The 25,856-nt window shown below is 42.6% G+C and overlaps 1 protein-coding gene across 3 annotated transcripts in view; it reads left to right on the top strand.

Moving 5' to 3' along the window:
* Positions 1–25,856, top strand: part of dpp6a (dipeptidyl-peptidase 6a) — a 503,595-nt gene that overhangs the window by 93,766 nt on the left and 383,973 nt on the right. The window contains exon 1 of one of the 3 annotated variants that reach the window (XM_077244244.1): positions 16,820–16,961. The exons of the other annotated variants lie outside the window; for them this stretch is intronic. Within the exon in view, the coding sequence (XP_077100359.1) occupies positions 16,875–16,961 (87 nt within the window). The 5' untranslated portion in view covers positions 16,820–16,874. Of the gene's footprint in view, positions 1–16,819; positions 16,962–25,856 lie in introns of those variants that run through there. 3 annotated transcript variants of the gene reach the window in all.

Raw genomic sequence — 25,856 nt, 5'->3', positions numbered from 1 at the left:
ACAGTGTGGCATTTACTTTAAAGCCAAAGTGCTTATTTAGGAATAATTTATGATGCTTTCTGTTTTACGGAAATTTGGAAGGAAAAAAACTGCAGTAGAGAGAATCGTAAAGCACCAACAGCCACATTTGTAGACACACAAGTGCATTTTGTATTCATCCCTTGGCTATGATACTGTTTTGTAAGACATAAAAGCAGTTTGAAAAAAGGAACAAGTAATCTTTTTAGATTAATTTGTGTTTTTTTTTTCTGATGTTGTTTCAAATGGCCTATTTTCATGGCTTTGAGGCCACTATAGAGAGACCCCCTAGAGAGATGTCTAAAAGCTAATGTCTTGTTTTTGTGTTCTTCTCACCATAGGTTTGATGATTCACCTACTCTTAGAGATGGGCAAAATGGTCCACTAGTCATTATTTTTTAGCAGCGGTAGAGGGGATGAATTTAGAAAAGCAACTTCTCAGAGGGTGTTTTAGCGCCATGTTTAGTGTTCAGTATTCTCAGCCCATTAAAACCCTCTCAAACAGCACCACTTAAATAACATTCTTCATCTTCAACAATACATTTTCAATTACTTCCAGTTACAGACATTTTGGCTGTAATGTCTCTTTGTCTCAGCTTTTATTAGTGGCTCACACCATGAGCGTTTTTAAAATACCATGTCAAATTAAAAACATACCAACTTTTATAAATGCATCTTGAGACCTTGTGTTCGGTTTCATTGCATTACGCTCCATCTAGCTTTGTTTAAGAATGTCCCATGTGAACGCCTCCCAACAAATGCTTATGATCAGGGTCTGGTATTAATATTAATATTGTCTTTTGAAGATTGCTGAAGATCTTTCACTCAGCTAATCCTTCAAACAACCCGTCAATTAGATTTAAAATATGTCGTTTTGCACTTCCCTATAGTTGCCCTGCTCAGATCTCTTCAAGGTGTCTTTCACATCACTCGTGACCTTTTTTAATGTCTTCACAGTGTTTTACATGCACTCTCCAAATCAAGAACATTGCTTTGAGCTATAGTGACAGCTGGAAGCCTCAATGTCCTGTAATATATGGATTTGAAAGCTAATCATCTTGACGAATCAATGAAAGCAGTGTGCCTCAAAAGAGCCTTTGAAATCCTCAGAGTTGATGTGCGTTTCTTAGAAAGGGGCGTCTTTGCAGTCATTCAAGCTCGAGCACATATTCGTCATGTACATCATTGACTAGTCTGATCCGGTGTGCTGTGTTCTTCATCTGAGGTGATTCTGAGCTCTGTCTGGTGTAGTTCTCAATGTGAACCACTAGAGACTGTACTGCTCCAGCCACAGGAAAACAACATCAAGCTTAAACTGAAGAGTGATCGAGGAAAGGGGTGCTATTAAAATTGTACTTATGATTGTATGCTTTGACGGATAAAGGACATACACTAAAATATCCTAAAATCTGCTGTTTATAATGTTGATACTTTCTATTACATACCCTGACAGTGATCAGACTCAACCTAATGAGAGTAACTCTCCATCAAAATCTGTTTAATTGTCTCTATTATGACTAATGTTCAAAAAGACTATGTAAAAATGAATATACCGTATACAACTAATAAGCAAATTACACAAAATTAACATAAAACATAAAAACATAAACACAATTATCTTTGTAATAGTTGTATGTTAATAGTGTTGACAGGTATTGAACCAACATTTGTGAGAGCTGGGTGTCAACACTGAGTTCATCACTTGCTTGTTAAAATTAATTGCAGACAACCCAGTCATTAAAAAAAACATTTAAACATTATACAGCCACAATATGCTGCAGTTTTCCCTCCAAACACATGCCCTTATTTGTTCTCTCATAAATCAGATTTAGACAGGTGGTGTTGGGCTTTTTCCCTCTGCACCACTCTAAAGCTCTCTCACCATCTGGGATCATCATAGTGTTCTTTGGTGGTGTTTCTAAAGAACAATAAAATAAATTCAGACAGGATTGCAGCAAATACTGAACTAACTGTAAAAATAACCTTCCTTCTCAAACTTTGCTTGCTGGAGACTGATGTACAGTACCTGGAGGTTCTTAGTTCTTGCTTTTGTCCGATGATGCTTTTAGCAGCCCCCTGTGTCTGGAACCCACTGGTCGGGGACATATAATAGCTGTTGGCTCGGGAACCCAGTCTTTGGTCATCTCAGTCCCGCGTCTTCTTTCTTCCTATACTTCCTTCTCTGCAATCTATAAAGATAAGAAAAGGGAGAATGATGGCATTGTTTATTGACATATGCTGTTAACATCTTTTAGCACTCGATGTACTAAGTAATGAGCATGGACACAAAATGATCTGCAAATTCCACAGAGAATTTCACCCTACTCCAAAATTACCATTATTGCTGCAATGATGAATGATAATATATACATATATACCTGTTAAATAAACTTTATTTACCACCAACTTTCAGTGGCCATTATTTGTGTCAGGCATATATAGGGTGCATACATTTGATTTTATAACACAATATTTTTTGCCCATTATAGCACCTGGTTACTTTAGATTGCAAATGGTATGCAAATAACAAGCAGGTTTTGCACTGAAAATACAGTGTTATATGCCTGCTGTTAGAATAGTTTACCATTCATCATCAGGAGATAAGCCTATGTAAAAAAACAACAAAAAAAAACATTTTTTTTTCATGTTATTTTGTCACTGTTGGGTAAAAACTCAACTTTTAATAATATATTATTAAAATGTTGCCACAATCAAGCTCAAATGGAGTTACGGCCGCATCTGAGGCAATTAATCTGAGGTAGTTTCAACAACTTGCAGGCTCTAAAGTTTACTGTAACTATGTGGGCACTGAGTTTATTCTGTCATTATTTAATATTATATCTGCCATGTTATTAAAGACAAAGTGACTCGATGACAGATGCTAGACTGAGACACTCTTTTCCTTTTCTCAAAAACATAAAACATTAGTCTTTATATATACACTGTTTTTGTGTGTGTGTGTGTGTGTGTGTGTGTGTGTGTGTGTGTGTGTGTGTGTGTGTGTGTGTGTGTGTGTGTGTGTGTGGACAAAAAAACAGAGACGGTCCAAACTGTGTGCGGCACTACATTCACAACAGAGGCGGGATGGAGTTATGAGGTCTTACTGCGGATCCAATGGCGCTACGAGGTTTAGTCAAAAGTTATTTTTAATACTTTTCATTGGTTCAATATTGGCAAAACCCACAGACAGATGTAAAGGGTGACCAATAGTAATGATTTATGGGGGAAAAAAGGACAAAATATGGAGATACTGTTTGCCCAACAGCGAATATACACTCTTAACATCCTTATTTCTCTGCTGCAATGAAAAATTTGATTTATTCCTGTGATAACAAAGCTGAATTTTCAGCATCATTACTCCAGTTTTCAGTGTCACATGATCCATAAAAACTCATTCTAATATGCTGATTTGGTGCTCAAGAAACATTTCTGTATATATATATATATATATATATATATATATATATATATATATATATGGAAACATATTTATTATATATACACCATTGATTCATAATACATGAGCTCCAGCCATCTGAGGTGCAGCAGATGATGTGGCAGTGCTGTCCAATGCCTGCCGCAGCCACATGGGTAGAGACAGAAGTGATAAGCAGATATAACAGAGAGACGCTCTCAGAGCCTCCGGACACACAGCTGCAGGATCACGACCTGCTGCTGGTGTCTGATGTGTCATAAAGCAGCGTGCTTGAGACAGATCATGACCGCAGATGCAGGGACTAGTAATTGATCATCTCCTGGTTTGCCACTGTCCAGTGATAGTGCAGTGAGCGGTGCGAAACAAACCCTCACTCACATACACAAGCACAGAGCTGCGGTCTAATTGGACGGGTTCCTCTAACTCAAACAGAATAATCTTGTCAGATTCACCTGCGCTGCATTTTTCAGCTCTAATTGGACTCACGGTCTTCAGAAGGGCATGTGCTCTCTCTCCATTCAACAGTATTTTTTCCGTTGTTCTCTTTGACTTAGCTCTCCTTTGTCCTTTCTTGTGTCCCCATCCTCACACATTCTCTCTCTCTGCAGAAAAAATGTCCTTTTGTCCTGTTCAAACATCTTGGACTTTTTCTTTCCATTTTTTCCTACTCCAATGGTCAGCCTGACTTTATGCCTCCTAATGTCTCCATTTCTCTCTGTCAGTGTTGCTGTAATCCTCCCTGAATAACTCAGAAAGGAAAGAACGTCCTTGGAAAGTCAGTTTAGATGTAGGTGCTCAATTTAAAACAATGTGGAGAGAAAAGTCTGGAACAATGAATAGTGCATGATAGCCCACACAGGTGCTTTTAAATGCCAATTCACCTGTGGTGCTTTAAAACAATTTACCTGTATATATTATCTCTGTCAGGTTGTGTTTCTGTCAGGGTTGAGAGCTCATTAAAACAATCACATAAGCATGTTTGATATGCACAGTTGAAGCTCTGTCTTTAACTCTGTGAAAAACAGAGGCTTTGAATCCACTGATTTCACTGTTTCACTGGTTTCTGCTTGTCAGAATCAATTGAACTATAGTAACCATAAAACTATAGTTACTATAAGACAGTAATATTGTAAAATATTATTATGTTTTGAAGTAAATGTTTTCTGTTTTAATATATTTTCAAATGTAATGTATTCTTGTTATGGTAAAGGTAAAATTTCAGCATCATTACTCCAGTCTTCAGTGTCACATGATCCTTCAGAAATCCTTTTAATATGTTGATTTGGTGCTCAAGAAACATTTGTTGAAAACAGCTTTGCTTCTTAATATTTTCATAGAAACTGTACCACTTTTTTCTTCAGGATATTTTTTGACAAGCAGAAAGTAATAAAAATCTTTTTGACCCCAAACTTTTAAACTGTAGTTTATGTGCCTGTAAAAATACTTACAATTATGCCATTTTATTTGTAGCATATTTATTTGCATAGATCACCAAAAACGAAAAGTACAATATTATACATTAATTACTCACCCTCATTTCGCTCCATACCCATAAGACCCTCATAAGATCTTTTTGATGAAATCCGAGAGCTTTCTGTCAACCATGGACTGCAACATTATTGCCATGTTCAAGGCCCAGAAAGGTAGTAAAGACATCATTAAAATAGTCAACCTTAATGTTATGAAGTGACACAAATACTTCTTGTGCTAAAAAAAACACAAAAATAACGACTTTATTTCAACAATTTCATCTATTCCGTGTCAGTCTCTGACGCTGTTCACTTTGTAAACACATTGCAGCGCTTCCGGTTTCTACGTCAGAACGCCAGCTTTATTTGAATTGAGTTTTGAAAAGAGTTTCGATGTCTTACTCTTATCTGTATGACCGTAAATGATTGAGTATTTTAAGTTGTTTTCGCTGTTATAATGAGATGAAATAATTTGGCATTGTCCAGATTTATGTCATGGATGTCCAGTGATGAAATATGAGTGTCCTGTTAATGGGAAGCCTCAGGTGTCGCTTCACTCGCTGTCTTCCTTGTGGAAAGGTGAAGTAGGCTCAGATGTAGATGGCACTTTTCTCCTTCTTGCTCATCTTTCAGTGATTTCTTGAAAAAGCATAATATTGAATTTTGTGCATATGTCACTGTCACCACATGTTAATGAACTCTCATGAGCATAGAAAATGACATTGTAGGCTACGCTCAACACGTTAACCAAACCAATGCGTTTGAAAACACCCGTTGCATTTTACAGCGCAGCATTAGTCAATCTATCAATTAGACATTATTATTTTATTTTTTTAAGCAATCAGGAATCTGGGAGAAACATGTAAACAAGGGGGCCTAGGCCGTGGGCCGTTGCTACATCCCCGAATGCTTCATCCCTGTCCTGTCTGTTTGCACTTCAAGACTCAGGTCAGGACACAACAAGCTTTATATATCTCAGCTTAAGACTGATCTTAACAGCATCTACCTGACTTCTTTGTGGACCAGTGGAGGATCTCTCAACTGATCCTTTGTTCTTTTGCCCACTCCATCTGTTCTTCTCCTCTTTTTTCTATTGTGTTTTTCTAAAAAAAAAAATTATTCATTACAAAACCTGACTTAATATTTGTTCTCCTCGTTGTCGTTCGCTTTTCCAGAAGCGGGGTTGACTGCTGCGCTGGCTGTTTGCGTTGTGTCAATGTTTTTCGCTCTAAAGGCTTTACCTTGGCGTATGTCAGCCAAACATTATTGCTTTTGCAGTGTTCACTGACATCTGTATATCTTGAATAATGTCTGTGAAAATGAAATGATGAGATATATGCAGTGGAGAGAATATAGGTGGGCCGAGGGGAGATCATATTTGTCTTCTATACGCCATGACAGGCTTATTTCTGAGATATTAAATTGCAAAGCCGATCTCATTCTAGCTAAGATGGAAGCCATAGCTTTGATTATTTCCGTTGTGTGAACAAAAGCAATATATAGTTTTGCAAAAATGCTCCCCTGCCAGAGCTATTTTGAAATCAGTGCAAAGTTGTTGCGTACAGCGAATACATGCAGTGGAGCAAAAGAAAACAGCAGGAAATCTATTTAAGGTTCTATAAAATTAAAAGGGGGGATTCATTTGTTAAGAATGAATTACGAACTGCTAATAGCACTGATTTCACATGATTCACTACAGGAATTATACGATTAAGCATAATGCCAACAAGTTTGAGGCTGCCTACAGTTTGTAGAGAACAATTTTCCTCTGCATGGAAATGCACCAAAACAATGGCATAAAACTAAGAGAGGTAAACATTTCCGAACAGGAACTCAAGGCCGTTACACACAAGGGTTCTCAATCATGAAACATGATCAGAACAAATGTTCTGTAAATCATTTGTAAAACCATTCTTCAGTAAATTGTCACTTTGAATTCAAGCTACAATTTGCCTAAGAATGGTTTCACAAACAATTGAAACAAATTAGTAATGCATTATGGGATTGTAATAAACATAGGATACATTTCACTTCATGTCAATTCAATGCTACAGTTTACCTCAGAATTGGTTTATGAACACAGAAAGATGTTCTGTTCATGTTTCAATCATGAGGCCCATAGGTTCTAAAAAATATAATAAATCTGAAAATGTACCATTTGAAATTTCAGGGTCAGTAAGATTTTTTAATGTTTATGAAAGAAGTCTCTTCTGCTCACCAAGGCTGCATTTTCCCCCCAAATACAGTAAAAAGAGTTATATAGTGAAATATTATTATAATTTAAAATAATTGTGTCTATTTTAATATATGTTAAACTGTACTTTATATTCCTGTGATGGCAAAGCTGAATTTTCAGCAGCCATTACTTCAGTGTCACATGATCCTTCAGAAATCTTTGTAACATGCTGATTTGGTGCTCAGAAACATTTGTTATTATCAAACAGTTGTTGTTTTTCATTCTGTTTCATGGACTTTTAGTTTGTATCACATTTTCCTGTGTCCTGTTTCTGTTTACTTTGTTCCCCATGTTCCCGCTCTTCATGTGTTGTCATGGTTACTAATTATATTGCACACCTGGTTCTGGTTAGTCTTGTGTATTTAAGTCCTGACAGTTACATTGTCCTGTATTGTTTCTGAGTTTAAGCTAAAGCTGTTACTCTTTGTAGTTTAACGGCTGATATTAAGATCCACCGCTACCTGCTCATCCATCATCTTCTTCTGCCTTAGTGATTTAAAAACCGATTCATTTTTGCGAAACCGGTTCAAAGAAACGATTAATTGTTTGCTTACATCATCACGCAACGTCATTAGAATGCATCCCTTTTATAACAACTCATTGTCATGTTAAATCAATGAAGCATTCAAATAAAGTCATTTGTGTCAACGCATATTGAAATATTCAAATAAAAACTATATTTAATAACAAATATTTAATAACACTAGTCATAATAAGCACATTTCTAGTACATGCCTCAGGTTAGCATAGTATCGCATCAGACTCCTCTGTAATCCTCTGCAAACTCCGACAGTTGGTTGAACCGGCTCATTTGGTTCATTTTGAGTTGGACGTGCTACTTCGGCTGTGCTTCTTGCGTCATCAACCTGGAACTAAAGTTTGATTCAGTTAGATTAGTAAACACACTCGACCAGACATCCTATGAACAGGCTCAAAAGAACGATTCTTTCAAGAACCGAACATCACTAGTCTGCTGAATAAAAGTTTTAATTTCTTTCAGAAAGAAAATATATACCTGACCTCAAACTTTTGAACAGTATCTTAAAAATGCAAGTACAGTTCATTAATTTAATAGAAATATGTTTAACACCAGCTTTCTCTTGTGCAAAAAATGCCATAATGTTGCAATGTGTTCTAGCCAGGCAAGACGTGATAAGATTCCAAGCGACAAGCAATTTGTTATTTGCACATGAAATTGGTGATGCAAGACAATCACAAAATACAGCCAATTAGAACAGTTCCTGCACTGCAACTGCAGAATGCTTGTATTTTTGTGACTTCCGTGATCCTTCCGAGTTTTCTTTGTGGAATTTTGGGGGATTTGACATATAATATAAGTTTCTCCTCATCCATGTCGTTTAATATACATAAGGGAGGCAGTATGTAAGTCTAATGAGATTTTAGTGTGGACGGGGCTACCTGGCACAATGTCGCAGAAATAGAAACAAAGTGACCTACAAAATGTAGTTCAGCCTAATCAAAATTTTGTCCGCTTATGACATGGTATAAATTGCGCAATTTATAATGAGCCTCGTTTGCATAAAATGAGGCTTATTTTCTTAAAGGGAATGACAATGTGTTAAATACACATGGGACAGCACCTTACCAGTAAACTGGATTTTGCACCAAAATTTTGTTTGCTAAAGTGGCACACCTGCAATGGTAGCTATTCTTGTAATTATTGTGAAAGACTTTGACCTCTGCGGTTCATTGCTGTATTTATTTACAAGCCGGAGTGTCTAAGTTTGCAGTGCTTACGCAGAGTTTCTTGTGTTTGCTATGTTAATGAAGATTGTTCAGTCAATCACCCTCACCCTCTCAGAAATTACAGTGAGCTTTTGCATCAGCAAGACAAGTAAAAAAACAAAAAGAACTCATATCACCTCGGAATGACTTGTTTACACTCTGAGCCCTGAGGAGTATAACATCCATACACTCAGCCCTGGAGAACTGGATTGTGTGTTAGGGAAAGTGTAATCTGACAGGCACCCTGGGACCTGTGTTGCTGGCATGCATGAGTGTCAAAATTTGTAAATGAGGAAGGAATACATATTCCCAGCTCACCATGACCCTTCTCTCCTCAGCAGCCATTGACAGGGTGTCAGATAATAGCGCCAGGGTGTTAGAAGCTAATGCTTGCATCAGCAATGCTTCTATGGATGGGATCAGGAGGGTTAGAGAGTGTAAATCTGGGCATAGAGTTAAAGCACATAGACTGTATTTGTCCTATTCACCTCTGACCTGACAGCTGAGTAAATAAAGACAGACAAGACATTAATGACACTACAGATACTGTGCTTACATTGCACACAACAACTTAGACTTGTCACTTTGCTGTCCTTTCAGGAAATAACCCTCCTGATCTCTCTCCCACATCTATCAGTGTTCTTTGATTGTGTGAGTGGGTAGTGGACATGCTGGTTCTGTCAGAAATAGGGGTGGAACGGTACAAAGAAGTCACGGTTCGGTTCATACCTCGGTTCAGACATCACGGTTCGGTACGATTTTGGTACAATGTAGTGAAAAGCAAAACATAAATGCAAAAGGTATTTTTATAAATGTCGTAAGCCTTGTATTTTTTAAATACGTTTTATTAATAAAGGCATAGAACCAGTTTATTTGTAGTGCACTAACAATAGTTTTATATAATTGAATTAGTTTATTAATTAAATTAATAAAAAGACAAAGACCTTGCGATATGTTTGGTATGTTTGAATGAATTTAAAATTAATTTGCCATATTTCAGATCAATATATTTGTTTTTCTTAATTTTAATTAACCCTAACTTTATTCTCATCTGAATTATAAATAATTTATTTCCGTATAAAATAATACTAGGCTACCATTAAAAACCACATTTGATTTTCTTTTTTTAATCAATGTAGAATGTGTAATTTAAAAGTAAAACTGTGTGTGTGTGTTTGTGTGTGTGTATGTGTGTGTGTGCGTGCGTGCGATTTTGGTTGGGTGACAGTTGTAGGTTATAGTTTGACAAGAGAGTGTGACAAAAGCACAATGTTCTGTTTTATTGCGAGTGTACACAAATATATGTAAACACTTTGCAGTTTGAATTATATGTTTACGGAGTATGTTTTTGTTTCCACTGTTCGATCGTGCTCGCGCCTCTCTCTCTCTCTCTCTCTCTCTCTCTCTCTCTCTCTCTCTCTCTCTCTCTCTCTCTCTCTCTCTCTCTCTCTCTCTCTCTCTCTCTCTCTCTCTCTCTCTCTCTCTCTCTCTCTCTCTCTCTCTCTCTCTGTCACACACACACACACAGTTCGATCGTGCCCGCGCCTCTCTCTCTCTCTCACACACACACACACAGTTCGATCGCGCCCGCGCCTCTCCCTCTCTTGCGTGCGTACACACACAGTTCAGCATTGCAATATTGACATCGCAGTCTGTTCATTATGCTGCGTTCAGACCAAACGCGAATTGAGCGAATTTTCTCGCTATTTAGAGTTTTATTTATTTTTATACCCTGTATTCTACGTGTAAATTCGTGCACCGAACCGTGACGCCCGTACCGATTCGGTTCAATACGAATACATGTACCGTTCCACCCCTAGTTACAAACCGTTGTAAGCTGCTCTACTGTCTGCAGTCTGTAGGCAGCTTCAGTAACGTGCTTCTAAGGGGGTAAAAAGGTGTCAGTACATGGTACAATGATGGTGTCACGGTCATGTTTAGTTTCTGTATTGTTTACTTTCTAGTCTTGGTCTTCATTGTCTATTTTAGCTGAGTTCTAGTTCTTTCATTAGTTGTCATACTCCCTAATTAGTTCTCATTTGCTCCCACTTCCATTAATCAACATTATCTGTGTATTAAAGCCTTCCTCAGTTATTTGTCTTGTTATGCTGCATTCTACACATGCGAATTATGTAAATTATGCTCTATATGCTTTCTAATCGCTCTCGCGGTAATAGGATGTCATTCAATGATCCGTCTGCACAGAGCCACTGTAAGTGGTAGAGTTGAACAACAGTGGGCACCAAAATGCTGGTCAAGATATAACTATTTTCTTTATATTTTTCAGTACTGAATAAATACATTTTAAAATGTCCTTGATTGCATCCACAGTCTTGAATGAAAAATTTCACTGAGCAAATAACAATAAGTTAATGGGACTGGCTTAACCATAAAGGTTTCATGTCAGGAGTACTTCTTCCACAATTAGACTGTTCTTGTTACATTCTCTGAAAGAAAAGCAGAAAAATGCTCAACTTCATTTTATTACTACACAAATATAAAACAGCATGAGCCGCTGGCCTCTGAACCAACTCTGGGCAATTGGCAGAAGTCAAACATGCTGAGGTCAAATTCCAGATCAGTCCATCAGCAAATAATATCCAGTAGTGAGGTGAGAGTCGAGGTCAGACGAACTGAGAGATCAAACAAGGGGCAGACATTATCAGAGATATCCAAACTCACAGTCAAGATCAGGCTGATAAACAGAACCCAAAGACAGTCCAAGCAGGCAAGCAGTGTACTGAGAATCCGGACTCCAAAACTAGAACTAGGTTAGATGGTCAAAATCAGGAGAGCTGTCCAAGACTGGTGTGTTCTGGGGGCAAACAAGCAACCACAACACAACTGGGAAAAAGAGAAAAATGAAAGCAAAAGAAACAAACAGGGATCCCAAACTTAACAAAATTATGTCAAAAGAGGCTGGAAACACGAAACACAAAACATACTGGCAGAGAACAAAGGGAAACAAAGGATATATAGAGAAATCAAGAGACAAAGATAAACAGATGAGCGATAACAGGTGGTCACACTGATTGCAGACTGTGGTCACATTTGGAAGAGACTAAACAAGAGGAAAGAAAACAAAAGGAACGATTAAACCAGAGAACTTATGGTGAAGGTAGCATCATGGTAAATGTGATTACCAAGAACCATGATATGTTTATGCAAAGTGTTTCAGAAAATGCCATGGTCCAAAAACCATGCTAGTGCTATAGTCCATATACACAATTTTGGTAGTACTATGATATTCTGGTATTCATGTTACTTTTTTAGTGTTATGATGCCTAAAATGTTATTAAAATGTACCCAGCCTGCTAGGGACTAAAACAGAGCTGTTCTATTGCCACCCTTTCCATTCTCAATAATCTAGTCCTTTAAATTGTACATTGAAATTTAGCTTTCAAGGATTTTCTACAGGCTTTTGCACATTTTTGGATCGCAATCCACCAGTTGAGTAGTACTGATCTATATCACTCCCTCACCAGGTGTTTGGTCTCCACAGTGCAAGTTTCTGTTGGGGTTCGTTCTTGTTGTATTTGATCCATTAGCAGGTGTTTTAGTGTTGTGTCGCTCTCTGCCTCATCCGGGTTCTTCATGCCTCAGATGACTCAAGGATCCATGGGCGACTCTGTCGATTAAAAACAGAGTCTGAGTGTCTGATAAATTCACCGTGTCTCCTCAAGCAATGCAGCCATTGTAGATGCCGCTGTATTTGGCTCATCCAGTTTACATAGGTGAATAATAATCAAGTGCATTTTAATCCCTGAAATAAAACAACTCCCACATCTAGGGCTGAATCACGCCCACGGGGTGTCACTCATAGGTACTGGAGAGGATATTTAGAGCGTTTATGATGAATAGATAAAATCTGAAGTGTTGGAGCGGGGGAGGTTAATGCTAATTCAACAGGCTACATGGGTCTTTATGATTAGCCGCTAATAAGGGTCTCCTGAGTAGGCTTTGTTCTGAATGTGTGATGTGCCTGCCGTTACTTAACCTCGCCCTCAAGAGCCCAGCTGGCCGGGGCTAGTGCGGGGACTGGAATCCCTCATTGTCAGAGCTCTAGGAGGCAATGGAGAGAAACCAACATTGGGCTTATTAACATGAGGACTGATACATTCTGACATACAGCAAAAGAGAGTGTTGGTGAGTTTAACCTGAGGGTCACAGTGCAGTTTCATCTTTTTTTAAAAGGGAATGACTGGCTGAGTTGGAGCCAATGCTAGTGAGAACAATAAAAAACAGACTTGAGCTGTGATCCAATATTTGATTTTACTCCCCTCCAGGTCTCTTTCACATTAGAACAGAGTATTTGAATCAATAAATAGGCCTACATGTCATGTGTCACCTCTGTCTTTTGGAGATTTCACACAAGGCCAATTATAGTCTGATTAGCATGTATACATGCTGAACAAAACCAATCACATTATTCAGGTCTGTTAGTCCAACCTCTCAAAAATTGGACTAAAGAGTTTATATGACTTTTTTTTTTTAAAGTGATTATTTCCTCCAACTTTTAAAGTACATTTAAACATACTGTTGGGGAAGCTACTTTGAAACCCAATCTACAACCTACTCATAATGGAGATAAGCTACAGTGGAGGCGACCTTTTTAAATCTGGCATGAAATGGAAATTCACCCTATCATGTGTTTGTTTCATTTTTATTTTCTATTTTTGACCTTGTAATTCTTAATCAGATTTTCATAACTTGATCTTCTGGTGAAATTCCAGACTTCTCTCTGGTGACATATTCCAGACTTCTCCAAACATACCGTCTGCTTAAACCATGCCGCTTTCTTAAATTCGACTCAAGCTCACATTCAAATCAGCCTCCATCCAATCAACAACCGGTGGATAGAAGGAAGGAGTGCCCTTTTCGGTCATATCACCGTTCCCACCGGAACGCAATTTCTACCGAGAAACGCAATTTCTACTGAGGGGGGCCACATTGTGTTGTTGTCTGTTTTGATTTACTGACAAAACTCAATGTGTTAGTTGTCACAAGAAGAAAAAAAAAATCTGTTCATCTGTATGCCCTTCCAAACAATAATTTTTTTGTCAAGTGTTTATGGTGCATTTATAATGGTGACTGGTGCTAGAGACTTCCAAAAGTGGCGCCACAAAGTGATCCATATGAATTCTGATCTATGTATATTCCAGTTGTTCTGAAGCCATATGATAGGTCTTAGATCTCACTTAATTGAGATATGGCCTTTCAAGATGCATCCACCAGGTTTGATGTCAATGATGAGACATTGGCATCAAATCGTCTTATTCGGCTTGATCACGGGTGCTAATGAGATTTGATTGCTATGGAGGACGTTGGCGATTTCAGCAAATAACTATGTTGCTGTTTGTCAAAGGCACTATGCTTGAGGAAACTTATTTATCAGTTGTGGTTAATTTGCAATTTATTCTTGATTACTTTCATACCAATTGTGAATCAGACTCAAGACCACATTTGGTAACACCTTTGTGGCGAACAGGACGGCCGAGGTACGTGAGAGAACGGCGCGAGGCCGGTGGTGCGATTGATAATGAGCAACACCTGTGAGCACACCGGTCTCGCATCTCTCACGGAGGAGCGGAAGCATAAAGGAGGAGCAGAGCCGGCCCGATCCTTTTGGGGGCCCTAAGCAGAATTTGATTTGGGGGCCCCCTCCCACTACGCAAAGTCACCTGTGCTTGACAATTATTGACACAAATCTCACGCAATAATGATACATTATAAATGAATACAGTGAGGTTGTGTATTAATACAAAATAAATAAAAAATAAAAAATAGATGCCTACTTAAATAAAAAAGTTGAAACTTTTACTTTACTCTTTTACTAACTCTTTGAAACTTCTTAAAAAAACTGTCTCAAAACGTATATAAAATAAATTATTTGCAAAACATAATGACAAAAGAAAGACATCAGAAACATAAGAACAAGGGTTCAACAATGACAATTATTGTTGAAAACTGTAAAAAATATTATTATTATTTCTCAACTGTCTCAATACAGTGTAACTGTCCTCAAAATCTTTTTTATTAATATTATTGTAACAGACTTTGTTGGATTGTACATGACAGAATCCAACAAAGTCTGTTACTATAATACGGGTAATGTACTCATGCTCATTGTATGTGTGTATGAAATCTATTTTTCCCCTCGGGGCTTGCCGTAGATAGGAATTGGTCGTGCGCACTTGGTACTGGAGTGTCGCGGGTTTTTGGAGTTAGTGATCTGATGTGTGGTATAATAAAGTGGAGAAGAGTTCAAACTGCTATGTTTATTATTTATTCAAACTGCTAACCTTAAACCTAGAAGGTTAAGTTCCCCAGCGACTATTTTCTCCAACTTAAACCGATACCGTGACTATGCGCAGTTGCGCACGAATTGTCTATGCACTCGCGAGGTGTCTAGATTATGCGCATGACTTAAACGCTGGCAGACACAGCAGCAGTTGTTGGCAGGTATATTGAACATGAAATCAGAATTTTCTTGTCTTGAATTATTCATTCATATCCATTCATTCATTTATGTCACTTGTTTAAGTCATCATAAAAAAAAAAAATTAAACTCGATTGGGGGCCCCCTGGTGGCCAGGGGGCCCCAAGCAGCCGCTTAGTTCGCTTATGCCTCGGGCCGGCCCTGGAGAAGCGACGACGTTGATGATCGAGAGAGGAACAGGCCTGTATTTAAGTTGAGTTTTGTTTTTTGTATTAGTGTTTTATTTTAGCCAGCAGTCGTCCGCGAGGGGCTGCTGGCCGTTATGTTTATTTTAGGTAAGCCGGCAGTCGTCCGCGAGGGGCTGCTGGCGGTATTTTAGTTTGGTTTGTTTTATTTTAATAAAGTTTATTTGATTGTTCGCCGGTTCCCGCCTCCTTCTTCCCTGAACATTGCTACACTGGTGCCGAAACCCGGGAAGAGGGAGGAACGCGTTGTCAGAGAGATGCGAGACCGGTGTGCTCACAGGTGTTGCTCATTATCAATCGCACCACCGGCCTCGCGCCGTTCTCTCACGTCCCTCGGCCGTCCTGTTAGCCACAACCTTATTTTAAGGTGACGTAGTTACACGGTACTACATGTACTTACTATAATAACAACAGTAAATTATGCATAATTACAAGTAACTACCCCTAAACCAAACCCGTTAACACTTTATTTTACAGTGTCCTTGTTACATGTGTTACAGGTAGTTACCATAATAATAACAGTAAAGTACGCATAATTACATGCAACTAACCCTTAAAACAAATCCTAATCCTACTCTAACCCTAGAGTAAGTACATGTAGTTAATTAATATTACTCAGTACTTATTTAAGTTAGTATAATGTAACTACGTTACCTTGAAATAAAGTTGTGCACCCCAGACCACAGTTTTCAAGCTGACATGCAGTTTACTGGTGATCTGACATCAGACGGATGAGTCTGCGATCAATGTGTGAAAACATTATTAAATATTGTATGCTTGTACACGTGTTTGTGTGTGTATGTGTGTATGCATGCACTCTCTGCTCTGTAACCTCTTTAGCTTTTATCTCTTGTGCTCTTACATTTGCTCTTTAAATGAGATATTGAGTGCCACTGGAGGCCTATGCTAATATCAGCACCTAGGCTCACATTTCTGCTGTGATCGTAATCTCTAATCACATTAGCCAACACGCTAAACTCATTAAAGTGATAACCCACATTAAGGTGATGACCCTGGTGAGAAACTATTATGTTTTTAGGAAGGAGAGCTCTTATAGTTGGAGATCTTGTATCCGTTGTCTTGTTCCATCCTCTGTACATGCCTGCCAGACTAGACGGCTGCTCCGTCTGCTCTTCCATTAGCCTGTAATGGGATCTCCTGCTCAGATGGGCTGGATTCTTATTGTTTATGAGTGTTTGATAATTGGAAGGGGTTCTGGGAGCCATATAAAGCATTATCACTGAACGCAGCCCATATTTTCTGTGCAAGTCCTCTAGCCTTCAACATGATTTTTGACCATGTGTCTTCTACAAGGCTAGTATCGCTCCCGCGCAAACGGTCCAGGGTAGAGAATGCCAAAAAGTTCTGGAAGGTAAGTGCTGCTTTATTCCTGTCTTTATTTTGAGTGTTTCAGTCGAGGAGATTCGATTCAGGGACTAAACCGCTTACATGCTGAATTACTGCTTGTCTGTACATGCGCTGTTCTTGGGTTGTTTAACAGCTTGTTGGTTAAATGTGGTTAATCAGGCTAATTGTTTACAGCAGTGAATGCAGGAGGTTAATCACAGCAGATGTTATTTTGTAGTGATGCAAATGTAAAGCCTGTAGCTATTACCAACCACAACCTCTGCTTCGTTCATCTGTAAATGCCTATTTATATTTATAGCAATGATTGTACCCCTGTGCAATCATTGTGTTACTGAAGATGTGTTTCAGCTCAAAATAAGCTTGAATAGAAGTATTTTTGTGCAATTCAAACATAAACTAACTTGCTATATATAAAATTGAGATTGAGATTCACGTACTCCTTACGTGAATAAAAAAATCACAGTTCTTGAAACTGGACTTTGTGAGTGAACTCACCGTTTGTTTGTCTACTCCTGTTCACTCTCCATTCACTTTGTTGTTTTTGGAAACACAATTTAGGCTGACCAGCTTTTATTGTCAAATTGTCAAGCTTGCAGGCCGCCCACCACACTGACAGGTAGATAAGCAAAATGACTTACACACTAGAGTTCACTCTGTGTTTGATGGATAGGAATGTGTTAGATCTGTTTTAAGGGTGTGGAGAGAGTCAGGTCATTTTTAAATCAAATCTGATTTGATAGAAATGGATTTCAGACAGAACATCAGTGCCTGAGTCTTTACATTTTTGTGCTACTTTTTATGAACCCTTCTTTTTGAAATCAAGGTCAATAATGTGACGCATTTTTTTTGTAAGAATCTATTAATTTATTCAAAAATACAATAAAAATGCAATTTGTACTGTACATACAACCACTAGTATACATGTCATTGAACTATTTCCCTGCCATTGACAGAATTGTCCAGCAATCCATGTTTACACTGTTATACAGTAGAGGCCGCTATTACACATCCTCTGAAAGAGTACAGAATCTCCCGATCAAAACACAGGCAAAGAAGAAGCAGAAACAAGCGTTCAAAGCATAATTTATGGACATGTAAGCTAACGCAATCATCAAACATTCAACAGTATATAATTCAAAACAGCTTAATGTTATCGAATAAATTGTCGAACCAATGAGTTTGCAAGCTTTGGGGTTGTTGATGGACGCAATCTCCTCAGCCCTTGTCCACAGTAATGTTTTTCTCTCCGTTTTGACCTTCCGTTCACACTGAGATGGCGTTTTTTATTGATGAAAACAAAGTTTTTTGAAAACGCTCTCCAAAGTGGATGAATTTCAAAACGCTGTTTTCATGTTGTAGTGTGGACTGTCAAAACGAAAGTATTTATAAACGATGACGTATGAAATGACGCTGAAATATGTTACTTTGCACACTCTTCATATCACAGTCCTGCAAAGATGACAGAATTAACGTCTCGGTTACGTATGTAACCCTCGTTCCCTGAGTAGGGAACGGAGACGTTACGTCGGATGACGACGAATGGGGGTTTCGCTTAGAACACCTATCGACTTCGAGTATTACAAAACGAGCCAATGGCGATGAAATGCCATGGGTCTGCGGAATTTGCATAGCGTATCTCCGCCCCACCGCGTGGGTATAAAGGAGGACGCCGGCAACATGCAGGTATGTCTTCGCTGAGGAGCCGAGACTGAACTCAGGCGTCTGCCCAGCGGTACAGCGGAAGTGGCAGGGAGACGTAACGTCTCCGTTCCCTACTCAGGGAACGAGGGTTACATACGTAACCGAGACGTTCCCTTTCGTAGTCACTCCGAGTTACGTCGGATGACGACGAATGGGGGTCCCCGTGAAATCACGCCACCTTCACAGCTGTCTTCCAGTGCCCTGCGAAAGTCTGATCCCCCTGTCGTGATACTGGCACAGACGAAGGAGTCCTACTTAACACAGGAATACCAAGGTACACTGGGAAGCATATCTCAGAGGAGATATGCCGCAGCATGCCTACCCGTAGGGAGGACTTAAGATACACATATGGCCGGAGGGCTACATATGGAGGAACACTGGAGTGACCAGCCCGAGGGGTGGCAACTTTCAACTCCAGGAGGGCAAGATGGCTTGCCAAGGGAAAGACACATGCTCAAGGAGGCTTACAGTGGAAATACACATGTGGGGGTTACTCAGGGAGGAACCATGCACACGGAGGCACCTAGCCGACGCCCAGGCAATAGACACTGGCGCCAGCGTCAACAGTGCAGGAGGAACTCAGGGCTTCAAAGAGGAAGGCTCACCTGAGGAATAATCGCACGTATCCAGTCCGTGGAGTGGAATGGCGAGCAAGCGAAGACACCTGAGCGGGTCCAGCACGAGAGGACACAGGCTCCACTCGGAGATTATAGAATCTGGCGAATGTGTTGGGTGTCGCCCAGCCTGCAGCTCTACAAATGTCTGCCAGCGAGGCGCCATGTGCTAGAGCCCAAGAGGAAGCCACACTCTGAGTGGAGTGGGCTGTCACACCAAGGGGGCACGGTCGGCCTTGCTGTTGGTAAGCCAAAGCAATGGCGTCCACTATCCAGTGAGACAACCTCTGCTTTGAGAGAGCCTTTCCCTTCAGTCTCCCACCATAACAGACAAAGAGCTGGTCTGAGGTCCTGAAACACTGCGTTCTGTCTACGTAAGCGCGGAGAGCGCGTACTGGACAGAGCAGTGCCAAGGCTGGGTCTGCCTCCTCCCGGGGCAGCGCTTGCAGGTCCACCACCTGGTCCCGGAAGGGAGTGGTTGGAACCTGGGCACATATCCAGGCCGGGGTCTCAGGATCACGTGAGAGTGACCGGGCCCGAATTCCAGGCACGCTTCGTCAACGGAGAATGCGTGCAGGTCCCCTACCCTCTTGATGGAGGCCAATGCAACCAGGAGCGCTGTCTTCATAGACAGGAACTTAAGCTCAACTGGTTGCAGAGGCTCAAAGGGAGCCCTCTGCAGGGCATTTAAGACCACTGAGAGGTCCCAAGAGGGAACGAGAGGAGGGCGAGGAGGATTCAGTCTCCTCGCTCCTCTCAGGAACCTGACGATCAGGTCGTGCTTCCCCAGAGACTTACCTTGAACTGCTTCGTGATATGCGGCGATAGCGGCCACATACACCTTCAGGGTGAAGGGAGACAGCCTTCGCTCCAACCCATCTTGCAGGAAGGAAAGCACGACAGAGATCGAGCACCTCCTGGGGTCTTCTCGACGAGAAGAGCACCAGTTGACGAAGAGGTTCCACTTCAACGCATAGACATGTCTCGTGGACGATGCTCTAGCGGAAGTGATGGTAGCCGCCACCGCTGGTGGCAGGGTACTCAAACCTGCCTCGTCCCGTCCAGGAGCCACACGTGGAGCCTCCAGAGATCGGGTCGAGGGTGCCAAAGGGTGCCCCGTCTCTGAGAAAGGAGATCCTTCCTCAGAGGAATTGGCCAAGGAGGTGCTGTCGCGAGGAGTACCAGTTCGGAGAACCAGGTCCGGGTGGGCCAATACGGCGCAACCAGAATGAGCTGCTCCTCGTCCTCCTTGATCTTGCACAAGGTCTGTGCGAGAAGGCTCACTGGGGGAAACGCATATTTGCGTAGGCCCCGCGGCCAGCTGTGCGCCAGTGCATCCGTGCCGAGAGAGCCCTCGGTCAGGGAATAGAACAGGGCGCAATGGGTCGAGTCGTGAGAGGCAAACAGATCTATCTGTGCATCCCCGAACTGGTCCCAAATCAGCTGAACCGACTGGGGATGGAGTCTCCATTCGCCGGAGATGGGCCGAAACCGTGACAGCTCGTCGGCTGCAAAGTTCCGATCTCCCGGAATGTAGATAGCACGAAGGGACCTCAGGTGCTTCTGACTCCATAAGAGGAGGTGGCGTGCGAGTTGCGACATACGGCGGGAGCGTAGACCACCCTGACGGTTGATGTACGCTACAGTCGCGGTATTGTCTGAACGGACTAGTACGTGTTGACCCCTGAGCAACGTGAGGAAACGGTGCAGGGCAAGGCGTACTGCCAGCAACTCGAGGCAATTGACAAGCAGAAGGCGCTGGGGTCCTGTCCAGGAGCCCGCGGCAGCATGTCCGTTGCACATGGCGCCTCAGCCCGTGGAAGAGGCATCTGTGGAGACAACAACATGCCTGGAAACTCGTTCTAGGGGAACACCGGCCCGTAGAAACTGAGGTTCCACCACGGGGTGAAGGTCTGACGACAGGTCGGAGTTACTGTAACTCGGAGCGTGCCATGATGCCATGCCCACCTCGGGACTCGATCGCTAAGCCACAGCTGAAGCGGTCTCATATGAAGCAATCCGAGCGGCGTTGCCGCAGCTGCAGATGCCATATGCCCCAGGAGCCTCTGAAACAATTTCAGTGGGACCGCACTCTTGTTTAATGGCTGAGTGGAGAAGGCGACCAAGTCCATGCCGAGAAAAGAGCTCCCCTGCACGGGGCAAAGTTTACTCCTTTCCCAGTTGACCCGAAGGCCCAGACGAGCTAGGTGCCGGAGCACTGGGTCCCTGTATTCACAAACCTGGTCTCAGGAGTGAGCTTAAGACAGCCAGTCACCGAGATAGTTCAGGATGCGAACCCCGTGTTCCCATGTACCCCTTTTCCACCAAAGCGTTTTGAGAGCCGGTTCGGAGCCGGTGCCAGCGCGCGAACCAGTTCTTTGTGTTTCGACAGCCAAAGAACCGGTTCTCGGCCAGGAAAACTGGTTCCAAAGCGGCACCAACTCTTTGCTGGACTAGAACCAGAGAACCGTTCTTTTACCACGTCAGGCTTACGTCGGGGGCTGGGGGCGGGTTTAGATGTGTCCTAAACATCTTTTCTGACCGCAAAGCCAGGAGAAACATTTGCAGAAACACGATGTAGTCCGCCATTGTAATTGTTATGCTTGAAGTTGGCGCAAGCGTTTCTAGCTTTTTTTATATTTTTTTTATTGAAAACATTATGTAAGCAAAGAAGAAAACAGTCACAAAATAGAACAAATAAACGGAGAGAAAAAAAAGACAAGACAGGTGTACATAACTAATCAGAAAAGATTACATATCAAAGGAAAAGATTAAAAGACTTACATATTTCAATTGTTTTTAAAGCCTTCTTGGTTCACGAGTTAGAGATAATCCCAAAGTAATGTTGTACTTGCAAGCGTTTCTAGCTGAGACGTAAAGCGACGTACACAGTGACGTAACGACGTCGTTCGCTGGGCGCTCTAGAAGTGGAAAAACAAACAGATTCTGAGGAGGTTCGCAAGTTGAACCAACTCCGAACCAACTTTGAACCAGCACCAGTTCCGAACCCGTTCTTTTTTGGTGGAAAAGGGGTAATGGAGGAACAAGGGCTGCCTCAACAACCTTGTGAAGGCGCGAGGAGACAGGGCTAGCCCGAATGGGAGAACAGCGTACTGACATGCGCGCGCCCTGACAGCAGAACGTAGGTACGGTCTGAGTCGAAGGAGAACGGAGACATAAGAGTAGGCGTCCTTCAGGTCGATCGCTGCAAACCAATCCTGTGGCCGCACACATCCAGAAATGCGTTTGGCCAGGAGCATCTTGAACGGCAGCCTGAGAAGGGAGCGGTTCAGATGCATAGGTCCAGGATTGGCCGTAACCCACCAGACTTCTCCGGGACAATGAGGTAGGGACTGTTAACCCGGACCTCATCTCGGCTGGAGGGACAGTCTCAATCGCACCCTTCGCCAGTAGGGAGCAACCTCCGCTCTCATGATAGGGGCATAGCCACCGACGAAAGTGGAGCGGACTCCCGTGAAGCCGGGAGGAGACCGTGCGAACTGAATCGCATAGCCGAGCCGATGGTTCGCACGACCCAGCGGAACAGATAGGGAGCTCTAGTGCAGGCTCCCAACTGTGCCAGCGGAGTGAAGAACCACAGACGTCCCCCCGGTGGTGCAGCGAAGCGGAAATGACCAGCCCAGACGAGGGCGGCATAGCGGCCCGGTGTGGGGGCAAGGTCATAACCGCACCCTGACAAAGGAGGCCAGGGAAGGACCAGCGTTCCACGGGGGCCTGCTCTGTCAGGGGTCTGGCGACAGAGGGGGACAGGGGCAAAACGGTCCGTGGACGGCACTCCGTGTCAACCACCTCTGGGGCAGAGGGGGAAGAGGAGAGCACGGCTTGTGGGCGGCGCTCTGTGTCGTCCGAGAACTCTGTATGCTCAGAGAGGAGAGAGTCAGTTCTTCCTGAATAAGGATTCTTCCCCAGCCCTCCACCGGGGAAAGGAGTGGCCCTGCTACCAACTCCTGGAAAGAACTGAGTCTCATCTCTGAGCAGCCCATCTCAAAAGTGCCGCTTAACCCGGCGTTTAGCGGGGTGCGGGGCTGGAGAGGGCTGTGGCATCCCCCTACGGTCTTCCAGAGCCAGGCCCGGGTGAACGGGCGGGGTTGGAACCGTGGGACGTCGGGGCCGTCGGGCAGAATAACCTCAATCTGCTCACGGGCGGTTGAGAACTGTGGGCAGAAGCACTCAACCGCACCGCCGAAGAGGCCGACCTGGGAGATGGGGGTGTCGAGCAGACGGGTCCGCCCGACATCTTGCACATCAGACCGGTCAGCCCCAAACTGGTGAACATCACCTGACTCCGAGAGCGTACGGCCACTTTCGTCGCTCGGAGAGCAAGGTCAGTGGCGGCGCGCAGCTCACTGAAGAGCCTCGGGTCAGTCCCGCCCTCCTGCATGTCCATGAGCGTCTGGGTCAGGTAGACCAGCAGAACGGTCATGGGATGCAGTGAGGCAGCTGCCTGTCCTGTGGCACTATAGGATTTCGCCACAGATTACTGTGACGAAAAGAACTACAGGCTTGGACGGGTGCTTAGGATTGCGCCGGGAAGCACTCTGAGGACACAGTAGCATGGCAACAGAGCGTTCAACCGGGGGAACCCCAGTGTACCCATGGGCAGCGGCCCCTGAGGGGAGGAAAGGCGGATGAGACCAACGAGAGGACCCGTGAACTCATCATGCACGTCCGGGAGGAAAGATATTGGGGTTTGCCGTGGACGCGTCGGCGGCCTCACCCAATAACCAATCGTCCCGGGAAAGCATGGCCATCATCTCCGGATCAGACTGTCAGTCACCAAAGGGTGGCAGCTGTGAAGAGTCGTCATTTCCAGAAGAATCAAGCCCACCTAGTGATGCTGCTACAGACACAGCATCATCCTCTGTAGCTTCAAATGAAAACACACGGGCCACCCGAGGGTAGACTCGTGGAATCATCAGTTCGCTAGCGGGCACCGTCATTAAAGAGGGGGGGCTGGGGCGTGGACACAGAGTCGGCGCCTTGTTCCAGACCAACACCCTCAGGTCACCCTGTCCACCAGCCGAAGATCGGGTAGTGGATGAGGGGACTCTCACTCTTGCGAGTTCACCGAGTCTCGACCTATATATGACGCGATGATCACGTTCCCAGAGAGAACATGAGTCATCCACGAGCGCTGTTCAAGCATGATCAAAGCCCAAACACACTAGACAGCGCTCGTGCCCATCAGAGTCCGATACCAGTCCGCTGCAACCAGAAATGCACGGGCGAGCCGTCTTTAAAAAGACGTGCCGCGTGCGAGCTCTTTTATGAGAGGAGAAAAAAACTCCGCGATGTTGAAGCGCACAGGGAGACACACACACACTGGCAGATCACTGCACAGATCAGCAGGCACTGTGAGCTCGCTGCAGATCGCCGTCACACCAACACCGGAGAGAGAAGCTCGTCTCATAGAGCGAAGTCAGAGATGATTGTGGAGTGAAGAAATATTCTTGGCTCCGAAGCGAAAACATACCTGCATGTTGCCGGCGTCCTCCTTTATACCCACGCGGTGGGGCGGAGATACGCTATGCAAATTCCGCAGACCCATGGCATTTCATCGCCATTGGCTCGTTTTGTAATACTCGAAGTCGATAGGTGTTCTAAGCGAAACCCCCATTCGTCTTCATCCGACGTAACTCGGAGTGACTACGAAAGGGAACTCACATTTGCTGTCCTGCGGCAATATATGAGAGCAGTTGCGTTTTAGACCAAACATATGGCCTGAGTGTGACCTGGAAGCAAGCAGTGAATGGTGAGATATTTAGCTAAATAAAATTATCCTGTCAGAAGAATAGCGCGATAACTTTATTATTTATTTTTCCATCTGTATCATCTCAGTGAGGTTTTACGCATGCGCAGTAAGGTGAATTAAGCCTTTTCAGGCATTTTCCAAAAGTTTCTCATCCACACTGAAATGTCTGAAAACGGCTGAAAACGCTAGTGTGGATGGAGAGTATTTTTTAAACGAAAACGCCGTTTTCAAATGTATCTGGATTAATGTAGACGTTGCCTCAATCTATGTTTTGATCATCGTTCTGAATCCTATCCGGACGTAGTCTTTGACAAAAATGCTAATTTCTAAGTTTTTAAAATGTTGATAAAACGAATGCATAAAGCTAGAATAAAATGTTGTTGTTATTGTTGTTTTTGTTTTGTTGCTTTTAAGCAGATGCTCTGTTCTTTATTTAGATACATTGTATGTTCAGATACAGATACAACAAAAGATTCTGGGGGCCATGTAAGTTTTGTGAAAGTGATCAAAAATTCTAGTGCTGGCAAGAAAAAAAAAACGCTGGTAGGAAAATAGTTTAGTATATAAGTAAATATAAAAGATAAACATGCTTTTTTCATTTAATTTAAATGTTGATTTTTTTAGGAATGTAAAGTCAAGAATATCGGGTGTCTTACAACTCTCCAGAAAAAAAAGGCTCTAAGAACTCTATTAGATGCTAAATCAATAGAACTCAATATAAATACAAATATTTCAATTTTAAAAAATGTTGCGCTTGTGTTTTAATTTATTTGTCATTGATCCATTAATCTATTGATGGCATTTTCTGTTT

The sequence above is a fragment of the Siphateles boraxobius genome, unplaced genomic scaffold (assembly GCF_051911475.1).
Source record: "Siphateles boraxobius isolate OS27281-9 unplaced genomic scaffold, OSU_SipBor_1 26, whole genome shotgun sequence".
NCBI classification, from domain to species: domain Eukaryota; kingdom Metazoa; phylum Chordata; class Actinopteri; order Cypriniformes; family Leuciscidae; genus Siphateles; species Siphateles boraxobius.
This window is presented reverse-complemented; position numbering and strand designations above follow the sequence as displayed.